Source organism: Gopherus evgoodei, chromosome 3 (genome assembly GCF_007399415.2).
Source record: "Gopherus evgoodei ecotype Sinaloan lineage chromosome 3, rGopEvg1_v1.p, whole genome shotgun sequence".
In the NCBI taxonomy this organism is placed as follows: Eukaryota; Metazoa; Chordata; order Testudines; family Testudinidae; genus Gopherus; species Gopherus evgoodei.
The window spans coordinates 104557110-104570817 of record NC_044324.1 but is presented as its reverse complement, the minus strand read 5'-3'; the positions used below and the strand labels follow the sequence as shown (position 1 = coordinate 104570817).

At 43.3% G+C, this 13708-nt stretch overlaps 1 protein-coding gene across 1 annotated transcript in view; it reads left to right on the top strand.

Moving 5' to 3' along the window:
• The window catches only part of TRDN (triadin), a 307073-nt gene that overhangs the window by 94111 nt on the left and 199254 nt on the right, over window positions 1–13708 (top strand). Inside the window, exons 7-9 of the mRNA XM_030556221.1 lie at window positions 2681–2740; window positions 8555–8614; window positions 12769–12825. Coding sequence (XP_030412081.1) covers window positions 2681–2740; window positions 8555–8614; window positions 12769–12825 — 177 coding nt within the window. The remainder of the gene's footprint in view (window positions 1–2680; window positions 2741–8554; window positions 8615–12768; window positions 12826–13708) is intronic.

Below are 13708 nucleotides of genomic sequence, written 5' to 3'. Positions count from 1 at the left end.
GATTTGGGACTGCATCGCCACCCGTGCTGATCAGAGCACCATGCTGAGCAAACAGGAAATGAAATTCAAAAGTTCGCTGGGCTTTTCCTGTTTACCTGGCCACTGCATCCGAGTTCAGCTTGCTGTCCAGAGCGGTCACAGTGGTGCACTGTGGGATACTGCCCAGAGGCCAATACCGTCGATTTGTGGCCACACTAACCCTAATCCAATATGATAATACTGATTTTAGCGCTACTCCTCTCATTGGGGAGGAGTACAGAAACCGATTTAAAGAGCCCTTTATATCGATATAAAGGGCCTCGTAGTGTGGATGGGTACAGCGTTAAATCGGTTTAACGCTGCTAAAATCGGTTTAAATGTGTAGTGTAGACCAGGCCTAATCCCAGTTTTGGCTCCACTGCATTCTGCAAAACTCTTGCCAATCCCAATAGGCACCTAAACTCATTTGACACCTAAGTTTTTAGGCTAAAAGTTCCCTAGACACCTATGTTTCTGCCTCTAGGCACGTGCCCTGCTGCCTCCCTCTATGTGTCTGGATGTATATTTCCTCACTAAGCCTCAGAGTGATTCCCCCTCTGGAAGAAGATGGACAATAGTCTGCCTAAGTCACATACAGGGCCCAACCTGGCAGCAATGCTCAGTGGCTGCTTTCTGGATTGGGTCCCATTCAAAAGGTGGCTAGAGGAGTGCCTACCTTTAAAAACTTTTAATATAGACACTTGCTTGGGATGTGATAGACCTGGGTTCAATTCCCACATCTCAGAAGAGTGCTCTAACAGTGAACTATCGGATAATCTGATGTGGGGCATCCCTTCATCTCCCTTGTGAAAGCTTTTCCCCTAACTACTGGACTACAGATCCATTCTTTCACTTGTTCTCTCTCTCTCTCTGACCCAAATGACTGTTTCACTGTGGATAAATACTTAAATAGTTATTGGGCTGAAGAGAGAGTGAGAATGACTCACGGTTTAGGCATCCACCAGGGAGTCTCCCTGCTCCAATCACTTTCATTATTTATCCACATCCACAGTGGAACAGCTTCAGCATAAGAGATTGGGACAATCTGCTGTGGGGCCTTGTTGTATCTCAGTGGTTAGAGAACTCTCCTTAGGATTTAAACAGCGGTCTCCCACCTCTGGCAGACGAAAGAGTTGAATCTGAAGCTTCCACATCCCAAGCAAGTGCTCTAGTCACTGGGCTAAAAGTTATAAGGTGGATGGCAGCAGCTGCATCATCACCACCACCTCTCCTCATTCCTGCAAGAGGCTCCTAAGCTGCATGAGTCCAGAAGGTTCCTGTTCACTAAGCAGAGATAGACACTTCCCTGCAGCCCAAATTTAGGGGCTGTGTCCCAAAGAGGAGTAGGATTTAGCACACACGCGTCTTGACAGCTGCTCCCATTGGTTAGCGTAGGTGGCTCCCCATCTAGTGTGTGGGCTTTTGTGGACTCATTCTAAGGCACTTCTCTTTCCCCATTCATTGTATAGGGAGCCTAGGTGCCTAACTGGGCTTTGTGGATCGTGATATTGTTCCTGTGATTTTTCTGGGCACCTAAAAGTTGAATCCCATCCTCAGTTCCCGTTTATTACAGTATAAACTGAGTATCCCAATCCTTCAGGTGGCTTTGAAATGTCCCAGCCTCTACCTCTTCCCATTATACTAGTGAGTAGTAATAAAAATTGTTTGCTTGTTGTTATTGAAATTTTATTTGCTAACATTTTTACTTGTGAGGAAATGATGAAATTAGGGAACATTTGCAACAAACATTTGGTTTAATGAAATACACACACCATCATGATTTTAGAAAGAAATATTTAAACAAGAAAATCACGTCATTTGTGCTTCTTGTTAGCAGCTCTGGTAAAATAAAATTTGCTAAAAAATGATTGTGAGTTGAGCAGAGCAGGAACATTCTGTATATGCATGCAAAAGTGACAAGTCATCCACTTGGCATAACTGTATGAAAATTGAGGTGAGGAGAGAAAATGTCTCTTTGTTATTCCATGAAACACCACCAACTTAGTCCTTCATGGGGGTGGGCATTTTTACATACAGTTCTTTATGAGCTGGGATACTGTGATTCCAAACTCTCATGCAAAAATGTGAGTCAGCAGCTGACTATCTACAGGCATCAAGTCTCTCTGCTAAAGGCAGGATGTGCAGCTATCTGTGTTTTAAACAGCTATTCTTCTGATGTTATGTTCTTATTACAGACATGTACCCTTGCTAATCCGTCTTTTTGGTTGAAGTAACATCCAAAAATAAAAAACAGCTTGGAAGGCAGTGTGTGAGCCATTTTCTGTTAAGAATAGAAAGTGCTGCTGTCAAAATAGTTTCCCACATTGGGATCCAAGAGCAGCATGCTTATTCAGTGGGCCAAAAACAAATCCTGCAAATGAGATTAAGGTGGATGAATAGTTCGTTATGGTGCACATACACAATCCAACAATTTTCACAAGCATAAACAGACTCATTTGTTAGAAAAAATGGTCCATATTTCTGTTGTATGTGTAATCAAATAGGAAAATTTAAGAAAGATTGCTGTTATATATGAGAAACTGGCATCTGTGATTCAGAGCTGAAATCCATTACTGTATCTTGCCCTTTATCATTTTGAAGGAATAGTTAGATTTGTGGCATATATAACAGAGATTACTATGTCACTATTATGTATTTCTAGTAATTCACAAAGAGAAACCTGAAAAACAAGAGAAGATTGAATGGAAAGAACAACCAAAAGGTAGGTGTCCAGTCCTTGAGATTGGTATTCATTCTGACTCCTCTTTGGTCCAAAATAGCCTCACCTGTTGATGTTCAGGGCATGCTGCAAAGTCCATTTATTTTCATGGAGGGAGGAAGTATAATGAAGGATGACTGTATGGAGAGTGGAGATTTTAAAGGACTTTTGGATATATCAACTATCTGTATGGTTTTATTGAACATAAAGGCTAAGATCTTCTTCTTAGTGTATGTGCAACGTCTCTCATGTGGCACATGACCATGACTCATCACTGAATTTGGTCCTCTGGTTGGATCATTAGCTTCCCCAGCCCAGACTGGGTACTGATTGGGAGTGCAACATGAATGCTGATGGATTGATAGATGCTTTATGTTGTTTTTTAAACTTACAGAATATAGCAGTAGGAATATACTACTGACCATCTGACCAGGATGGTGATAGTGACTGTGAAATGCTCAGGGAGATTAGAGAGGCTATAAAAATAAAAAACTGAATAATAATGGGGTATTTCAACTGTCCCCACATTTGTTGGGTACATGTCACCTCAGGATGGGACGTAGAGATAAAGTTTCTTGACCCCTTAAATGACTGTTTCTTGAAGCAGCTTGTCCTGGAACCCACAAGGGGAGAGGCAGTTCTTAATTTAGTCCTAAGTGGAGTACAGAATCTGGTCCAGGAGGTGAATGTAGTTGAACCACTTGATAATAGTGACCATAATATGATTAAAGTTAACATCCTTGTGGTGGGGAAAACACCACCACACCCCACCACATTAGTATTTGCTTTCAGAAGGGAGAACTATGCAGAAATGAGGAGTTTAGTGAAACAGAAATTAAAAGGTACAGTGTCAAAAGTGAAATCCCTTCGAGCTACATGGAAACTTCTAAAATACACCATAATAGAAGCTCAACTTAAATGTATACCCCAAACTAAAACACATAGTAAGAGAACCAAAAAAGTGCCATTGTGGCTACACAACAAAGTAAAAGAAGCAGTGAGAGGCAAAAAGGCATCCTTTAAACAGTGGAAGTTAAACCTATTGAGGAAAATAGAAAGGAGCATAAACTTTGGCAAATGAAGTGTAAAAATATAATTAGGAAGGCCAAAAAAGAATTTGAAGAACAGCTAGCCAAAGACTCAAAAAAGTAATAGGACAAAAAAAATTTAAGCACAGCAGATGCAGAAAGCCTGCTAAACAACCAGTGGGGCCACTGGATGATTGAGATGCTAAAGGAGCACTCAAGAACGATAAAGCCATCATGGAGAAACTATGTGAATTATTTGCATTGGTCTTCATGGCTGAGGATGTGAGGGAGATTCCCAAACCTGAGCCATTCTTTTTAGGTGGCAAATCTGAGGAACTGTCCTAGACTGAGGTATCATTAGAGGAGATTTTGAAATAAATTGATAACTTAAACAGTAATAAGTCACCAGGATCAGATGGTATTCACCCAAGAGCATAGGTGGCTATTTCTATGGGCCCGTGGTGACTGCACCCCTATCCCCTTCCCACACATCCCCTTCTGCCTCCAAAATCCCTCCCACAGCCTCCACCCCCTCACTCTTCCCTCCTGCCCCCAAACTCCCTCCTGAAGCCTACATCCCTCCCCATTGCCACACACCCCCTCCTGCCCCCCAAACTCCCTCCAGAGCCTGCATCCCAACCCCAAGCCCAGAGCCTGCCCCCCAAACTCCCTCCAGAGCCTGCACACTTCACCCCCTCCTGTACCTCCACCCCCTGCCCCAGCCCAGAGCCTGCATCCATCACCCAAACTCCATCCCAGAGCCTGCACCCCAGTCCTCTACACCTCTTCCCATCCCCAGCCTCCCTCCCAGAGCTTGCAACCAAACTCCGTCCTAGAGTCTGCACCCGTCACCCCCTTTTCCACCCCCACCCAAACTCCATCCCAGAGCCTTCACCCCAGACCCTCTCTGCCACCCAAACTCCCTCCCAGAGCCCAAACTCTCACCCCTCCTGCACCCAAACTCCCTCCCAGAGTCAGCACCCTGCACTCCTCCTGCACCTCAGTCCCCTGCCGCATCCCAGGACCTGCACCCCAGGCCCCCTCCCTCCACCCAAACTTCCTCCCAGAGACTTAGGCAGGTGGGGGGTGAAGTTTGGGAGGGTGGAGTTTTGCGGGGTGGGCTCTGGGCCTTCTGGGCACCACCAAAATTTCTACAAAGTTCTGAAGGAAGTTCTGAAGGAACTCAAATGTGAAATTGCATAACTACTAATTGTGGTATGTAACCTATCATTTAAATCAGCTTCTGTACCAGATGACTGGAGGATAGCTAATGTGATGGTAATTTAAATTAAAAAAAAGGCTCCAGAGGTGATCCTGGCAATTACAGGCCAGTAAAACTAACTTCATTATTGGGTTTAAGAACAGAATTATCAGACTCATAGATTAACATGATTTGTTGGGCAAGAGTCAGCATGGTTTTTGTAAAGGGAAATTATGCCTCACCAATCTCTTAGAATTCTTAAGTGGTCAACAAGCCTGTGGACAAGGGAGATCTGGTGGATATAGTGTACTTAGATTTTCAGAAAGCCTTTGACAAGGTCCCTCACTAAAGGCTCTTAAACAAAGTAAGCTGTCATGGGATAAGAGGGGAGGTCCTCTCATGGATCAGTAACTGGTTAAAAGATAAGCAACAAAGGGTAAGAATAAACAGTCATTTTCAGAATGGAGAGAGGTACATAGTGATGTATCCTAGGGGTCTATACTGGGACCGGTAGTATTCAACATATTCATAAATGATCTGGAAAAAGGGGTAAACAATGTGGTAGAAAAATTTGTAGATGATACAAAACTACCCAAGATAGTGAAATCCAAAGCAGACTGTGAAGAGTTACAAAGGGATCTCTAAAAAACTGGGTGACTGGGCAACACAATGGCAGATGAAATTCAGTGTTGATACATTCAAAGTAATACGCACTGGAAAACATAATTCCAAGTATACATATAAGATGATGAGGTCTAAATTAGCTGTTGCCATTCAAGAAGGAGATCTTGGACTCATTGTGGATAGTTCTTTGAAAACATGCACTGAAAGTGCAGCAGCAGTCTAAAAAGCAAACAAAATGTTGGGCATCATTAAGAAAGGGATAGATAATAAGACAGAAAATATCATATTGCCTCTGTATAAATCCATGGTATGCCCACATGCATGCAGATGCGGTCGCCCCATTTCAAAAAGATATATTGGAATTGGAAAACATTCAGAAAAGGGCAACAAAAATTATTGGGGGCATAGAACAATTTCCATATGAGGAGAGATTAATAAGACTGGGACTTTTCAGCTCGAAAAAGAGACGACTAGGGGGGATATGAGAGAGATATATAAAATCCTGGCTGGTATGGAGAAAGTAAACAAGGAAGTGTTATTTACTCCTTCTCATAACACAAGAACTAAGCGTCACCCAATGAAATTAATAGGCAGCAGGTTTAAAACAAACAAAAGGAAGTATTTCTTGACACAATGCACAGTCAACCTGTGGAACTCTTTTCCAGAGGATGTTGTGAAAGCTGAGACTATAACAGGATTCAAAAAAGAACTGGATAAATTCATGGAGGATAGGTCCATCAATGGCTATTAGCCAGGATGGTCAGGGATGGTGTCTCTAGCTTCTGTTTGCCAGAAGGTGGGAATGGGCTGTTCTGCTCATTCCCTCAGGGGCACCTGGCATTGGCCACTGTCAGAAAACAGGATACTGGGTTAGATGGACCTTTGGCCTGATCCAGTGTGGCCATTCTTATGTTCTTATATAAAAAGTACCTAGAGCAATATATAGGTTTCTGTTTCATTTGTACTACAGATACTCCCCGACTTCCCAAGAATTCCGGAAAGCCTTGCTTAACTCAAATTTTGCGTAAGTCAGAAATGTATACCTAACCATTACGCAAAACCCTCCCCCGGCACCCACCCCAACCCTCCTATTTCTAGCTTATGGAACTTTTTCCGTAAGTGTGGATTTGCGTAACCCAGGGGGTGTCTGTACATAACTCTAAGTGATAGATTGTGTCCTTATGTCCGCTCCTGAGCAAGGAATGATTAGTAGATTATAGGAGTAGCCCCTGGAGGCATCGTGCCTCAACAGCATCCCTCTGTGGAAGAATTTCTTCCTTGTTTCATTCTTGCACTGAGAGGTAGTAATTTGCTATTGGCCTGCTAGGGGTGCTGGAACAATTTGTGTAGTAGGGGTACAGAGAGCCATTGAACCAAACTGTAAACTCTGCATATGATGGAAACCACTTCAAGCCAGAGGGTATGGCAGAAACCCCATTCCCCTAGTTTCAGGACCTATATGGTCTGTGCCAACAGCAAATTACAGAACTCTCGTGCTCTCTAGTATGTTGGGAATCAGAACCAAAGGTCCATCCACTGCTGGGTGGGAAGTAAGTGAGTGCTGTGCAGCCGGAGCCAAGGGCTAGGTAGCTCACACAGCAGTACAATGGGGATTCTTACTCCTTACTTCCCTGCACTTGTAATCCAAGCCACTTATTTACTGTGAAGCCATTCTGTTGTTTGTTTTTTAATGAACAACTTCTCTGTAAATGGAGGTTCATTGTTTGTAAAATAGCTGTTTTCACATTGCAATACATTCAAACAATTCTGGACTGCTAGTATACTTCACTCTAAACATAGTTCCACTGTGACATATCTGAGATCCCTGTGAGTTCCACTGTGTCCATGATTACATATTTAAATACATTTCATCTGCAAGATTTGAATCTGCGGCAAATACACAATATTGTATTCCAATTTCTAATTATCTTCCATTATGAAGATTAAGAAAATGTTTAGTGAGGGGGGTGGGGAAAGATATACTAGACGTGGGAAATAATTAGCCACCCACATAAATGTTTTGTCATTTAGTTAAAGCAGGAGTTCGCATTCTCCCGCATTCTGCAGCAATCAGCCTATTGTTGAAGGAAGCAAGAGGCTCAATACTCCCTGCTTTCTTATTTTTGTTGCCAGTTATATATGTAATTAACATTCCCTAACAGATCTTGTCTGTTTCCTCTTGTTTGACAAAGGAGCTTTACCATAGTCAGGCGGTAGCTCCACTAGAGTTAAGCTTGAGACTATGTTACTGGTTTACAACTGACTTTTCTAAGTGCTCCAAGATCTATATGTTTACTCAGATTGCCTTGAAAATTTCTTTGCTGCATGAAGGTCCTAGGTAGGGTTGGTGGTCCTAGTCTGAGGTCATCTGTGCAAGATATTTCTGGGATACAGCCATCTTAAAAAATCATGTAATGCCAAAATGTTACAGTGCTTATTTTTGTGCACATTGTGTGTGTGAGTGTATGTGTGTGTGTTTGTGTATAACTATTGCTCTAATTTTTGTGTGCGTGTGTATGTGTGTGTAACTATTTCTCTGATCTTCTTCAAACTGGTATCATCTGCTCAGAATTGATCTCAACTAATTTCCAAAACCCACTGCCCTTTGAGGGAGGAATATTTTAAAAGGTACTCCAAGGAAAAGTTGGATCTACTATGTGGCTCGAGCTGAGCTGGTAAATCATATAAAGTTATCTGCATATGTGCAGGCAGCCTGCCCCCAGAATAAGTAGGGGGCTTAAGGTGATATGTTGTGGCCTTTGGAGCCACACAGCATCCCTTTACTGTGAGTTTGAGTCCTGCACTTGGCAGTTTTCTGGGGATATGTTTTGGTGAGTATATGGTATATAGTACAATTTAGCAGCTCAGAGTCACTGTTTGGTTTTGTGTCTTACTGTAGAATTATTTTAATTTCTGAGTTTGTGAAATCTGTTATTACAAATATAAATGTTTATTTCTTCATAGCGATGTACAAAGACAAATCTGAAAGACCAGAAAAACCTGAAAAGAAAGAAAAACTCATAGGTAATTATTTCTCTTCATGATCTTTCAATACTTTTCAGGGTACACCAGGCCTGATTCTCCACTCCTTTGCATATCATATAGTCCTTTAAACCTGTGAAAAGTCAGCATAAACACTATAGGCCAGATCCTCTGCTGGTGTGAAGCAGTGTATTTTCATTGAAGTCAGCAGAGCTATGCCAGTTTACATTAGCTGAATATCTGGCCCAAGTATTCTAACTTGGTTGCATTTTACATGCATGTTGCACAGGTGATGATGCCTGCATGAGATGCAAGGGAGTGGAGAATCGGGTCCAGTATGTTTTAATGACACAATAACCTGCAAATATAAAAGTATATTAAATATGGGTATTCAGCTAAAACATGGCATATTCTCTGATTATTTTCAAAAATAAAATTTAAATAAAGTTAGTGAGGTGGAAAACATGAAAAATGTTTAAAACTAGATAAGGAGTAAGCAGATCTGCAACATAACTATTAGAGAATAGGACTAATGAAAAACACTTCGAAGATGGATCCGTGCCAAATTAATGTATACCATATTTTTTTGAAATATCAGTAAAAAATAACAGGTTCTGAAAATACAGGGGTTTGTGTGTGTACTGTCTTGTAGGCACACAAGTGCATGCATACAATTCTGTATGCCTGAATAATGATATGCCCCCCTATACCAGATGTATACAGGTGTTTTCACATGCACAAACCCATTTTAGTATACAGTTAGTCATGTGCATGTGCATGCTGGGTATTTGTGTGTGTCAAGTAAGCATGCACAAATGCATGGGTGCAATTGTGCTTGGCTAACTTCAAAACATGGGAACCCACACTGTAAAATATTCCAGTGGGTGCATTGTGGAGGGATCATTGCCTGACCTGGGTGTGTTGAGAAGTGAGAGACAGAAACCCACAAGAATATGCTTTATTTTTATTTGTGAAATGGAAGCTTAAAATAAAATAAAGTGTGGTAGTTAGTATGACCTCACAATTACATGTGTAATTAAACAGAGGTACTATCATTAGTAGCCAATAAAAAATGCTGTTTTTTTATCCAGGCTTCAGAAGCAACTGCATAATTAAAACAAACAAACAACAACAAAATTACCTGATTGCAGCATTCCTAGGGCAGTTGTTCAACTTGTCAACTCTGTTAGCTTGACACTTCTTGATTAGCTACTCTCATGGTACCACTGTTGTGCCATAAAGGCACGTTGTATTTTGGTAGGGTTGGGAAATGAAAACAGACACGGGAGACCTTAGAGATGGTGCATACATCTGTTTACAGACTCTAATCTCATGTTGCATACATTTTGACATCTTGAGTGGTCTCAGTGACCTCTCCAGATGCCCACTGTCATATGAACTATTTCATTGGTACCTTTTAACTCCAGTAGATGACTGTACTGTGAAAATGCCATTAAAATAAATCCAAACCACAAAATCTACTCACATGCCCTTTATGTTGATGAGTTATAATAGTAAAACCCCTATCATTATTATACTTGACAGTCAAACAAAATAAGAACTTGCCTGAGGTGAGTAGGAAGGTAATATTTGTACGTCTGGATTATTCTGTTTTTTCCATATAAAAATGTATAGGTACCTTCCAGTATAATTAGATTTCAGTGATTTCATGGATCTTCAGTTCTTAAAGGTCTTAACCTGGAGGTTAATCGGCTATGGATGTGCTATTGACAAAACAGCTTTTGGCTGAAATAATTTGAACACATAAACAAAGCTTAGCGAGAGTCAACAAATCTCACCAGCAGTGAAGCTGGCATTTAGTAGAATCACATCTTTGGTTTTGGCATGACTTGTGAAAACTAAACACTTTTTTATTTCACCTCCACTTTTTTTTTCCACCCTTAAGAGCTTTGCTATTATCTTCATTTAACATGGGTTTACGTATTGAAATTAGCAAAATGCTGTCATGAGGTGAATGTGTTCATTTCCCCAATATTTTTATTGTGAAAACATCTATGCAGTGGTGGATAGCTCAGTGGTCTGAGCATCAGCTTGCTAAATGCATGGTTGCAAGTTTAATCCTTGAGGGGGCCATTTAGGGATCTGGGCAAAAATCTCTCTGGGGATTGGTTCCCTCTTTGAGCAGGGGGTTGGACTAGATGACCTCCTGAGGTCCTTTCCAACCCTGATATTCTATGGTTCTAAGACCAGCAAAATTGCAATCTGGGCACAATTTGTGAATTTGTCAAATTTTGCACAAACTTCAGTGTTTGCATTATTACTGTTGGAGCAGATCTAAGATTGCAATATATTTTAAAGTCGGAAGGGACCATTATGATAATCTAGTTTGGCCTCCTGCATAAGATAGGGCATAGAATTTCACTCAGAATTTCCTGCATCAGGCCCATAATTTCTAGTTGATGTAGAACTACTCATTTATTTTATGCTCCAAACTGTGCTTGGTGCTTTTAGGGCAGGGACCTGTATTGTGTGTCTGTAGAGAGCTTACAGCCTAATGGTTCTATCCTACAAACTTCTACTGGTCCAGGATATCACTTACAGTGATATCAATAAATCGTTTTCCTTAGTAAATCCTTTTACTTTTTATTTTTTGTTAAGCCATTGGTGTGATCAGTGCTGTTCAATACTGGGAGAAAACTCGGTTCTTCCCTAAGCATCTTATAATGTAAATGGACAGTAAAGTAAAAGTCTCTAAAACTGCCACAGGGGGCATTTTTGGCTGCTGGTAGAGAGAGGAACCACCCTGGGATTTCCAACTCTACAATTACCTTTGGGCTACAGAATGTGACTCGGGCTACTGGCTAAAGAAAAAAATGAGAAGTCCATGTAGTGCTTGGTCTTTTCCTGGCTAGTATTCTCTCCATCTCCAAATATTAATGACTGATTATGTGACTGTTGTTACTTTGCACTACTTCCTACCAAAATGAGGGCCATCTTAACTTAAACCACTACAGCGAGTGTCAGTTTAGCATGTCTAGTGAAGACCCACTAAATCAGACGTGGGCAAACTATGGCCCACGAGCCACATCCAGCCCGCGGGACTGTCCAGCCCAGCCCCTGAGCTCCCAACCAGGGATTCTAGTCCCCGGCCCCTCCCCAGCTGCCCCTCCTCTCCTGCAGCCACACCGCCACGTGGGCCACGCTCTGGCCCTCTGCTCCCGCTGGGCAGTGTGGGGAGTGCAGATGGCTCTGGCCAGATGTTGCGGCTGCAAGTTCCTGCTGCTGGTGAGGGGGTGGGGAATGAAGGGGTTGGGTAAGGAAGCAAAGGGTCCTGGGGGGCAGTCAGGAAGGAGGGGGCGGTTGGATGGGGCGGAGGTTCTGGGGTGGTGGTGGCCAGGGGATGGGGAACAGGGAGGATTGGAAGTGGGAGTCCCAGGGGGCCTGTTAGGGGGCAAGGATGTGGATAGGGATTGGGAGGGCAGTCAGGGGACAAGGAGAAGTGGGATTGGATGAGTTGGAGATTTTGAGGGGGGCAGTCAGGGGGCAGGAAGTGGGAGGGGGCAGATAGGGTGTGGGGACCAGGCTGTTTGGGGAGGCACTGCCTTCCCTACCCAACCCTCCATACAGTTGTGCAACCCTGATGTGGCCCTTGGGCCAAAAAGTTTTCTCACTCCTGCACTAAATCAATGGCAGAGTGCTCTTTGGTTGATCCTGGTACTCCAACTCCCCAAAAAGAGTAGGGTAAATAGACCAGAGAGTGTCTCCCATTGACGCAGCATAGTGAAGACGCTGGGGTAAGTCAACCTCAGCTATGTTATTCACATAGCTGAAGTAGAATAACTTAAATTGACTTACACTCAGGGCTTGTCTTCACTACCAAGGTAACCCTCAGTTGTGAGGTGTCTCAGGCTGTGGAACTCTATTCCAAGGCTGCCTTCAGTGTGCCCTCTTGCAAAGGATCATGCAATGTGAGTGAAACATAATTTTCCTCCCGAGTAGAGCTTTAAATGAGAACTCTGATGAACTACATCTATAAATGTCACAAAATGTGAGATCTCTAATTTGGGAACAATCTTGTAAGTTGAAGTGAATGGTAGCTGAATGTGCCCAATTCCTCCTTCACACAATCAGGCCCCAGCATCCAGATGTCAATTGATATAGTTTTTTCCTTACTCATTTCATCTGAACTCTTTGTCTTTTTAAATAAGTACAATATCATGTCTGTTTATTTCTAGTTGCTCACAAAACCAAACCTGAAAAACAGGAGAAATCTGAAAAAGCACCTCCAAAAGGTAAATATTGATTAGTTTTAGATTTAGTATTATTTTATGGGTTTTGTTTTTTTTCTTTTTTGGGTATGGAGGTCTGTTTAGGGTGTGTAGTTGTTTCAGCATGACTTCTCTGATGATTAACTAATCTTTCTTTGGGCCTATTTGGCTAGGGTTGCCAGATGTTCAGTTTTTGACTGGAACACCGAGTCAAAAAGGGACCCTGGTGGCTCCGGTCAGCACCACTGACTGGGCCATTAAAAGTCTAGTCAGCGGTGATGTGGGCTCTGGAGTGGGGCCGGGGATGAGCGGTTCAGGGTGTGGAGGGGTCTCTGGGATGGGACAGGGGGTTGGGGTGCGAGGGGGGGTGAGGGCTACGGCTGAGGTTTCAGGCATCTGGAGTGGGGCCAGGGATGAGGGGTTACCTCAGGCAACTCCTGGTTGGTGGTGCTGCAGGTCTAAAGCAGGCTAGTCCCTACCTGTCCTGGCGCTGCACTGCACCTCAGAAGCATCCAGCAGGTCCGGCTCCTAGGCAGGGGGACCACAGGGCTCTGCCCACTGTCCCCCCCCCCCCAGCACTGGCTCTGCACTCCCATTGGCTGGGAATTGCCGCTAAAGGGAGATGTGGGAACGGTGCCTGCGGGCGAGAGCAGCTCGCATAGCCTACTGCCCCTCCTCCCTGCCTTGGAGCTGGACCTGCCGGACCCTTCTGGGGTGCAGCATGGAGCCAGGACAGGCACACCCCCAGCCCAGAGTCCATATCCCCTCCTGTACCCCAACACCCTGCCTCAACTCACAGCCCTCTCCCACATTCCGAATCCCTCAGCCCTACCCCCCAGCATGAAGCCCCCTCTTGCACCCAAACCCTTCATCCTCAGCCCCACCCCAGAGCCTGCACCCCCAGTCA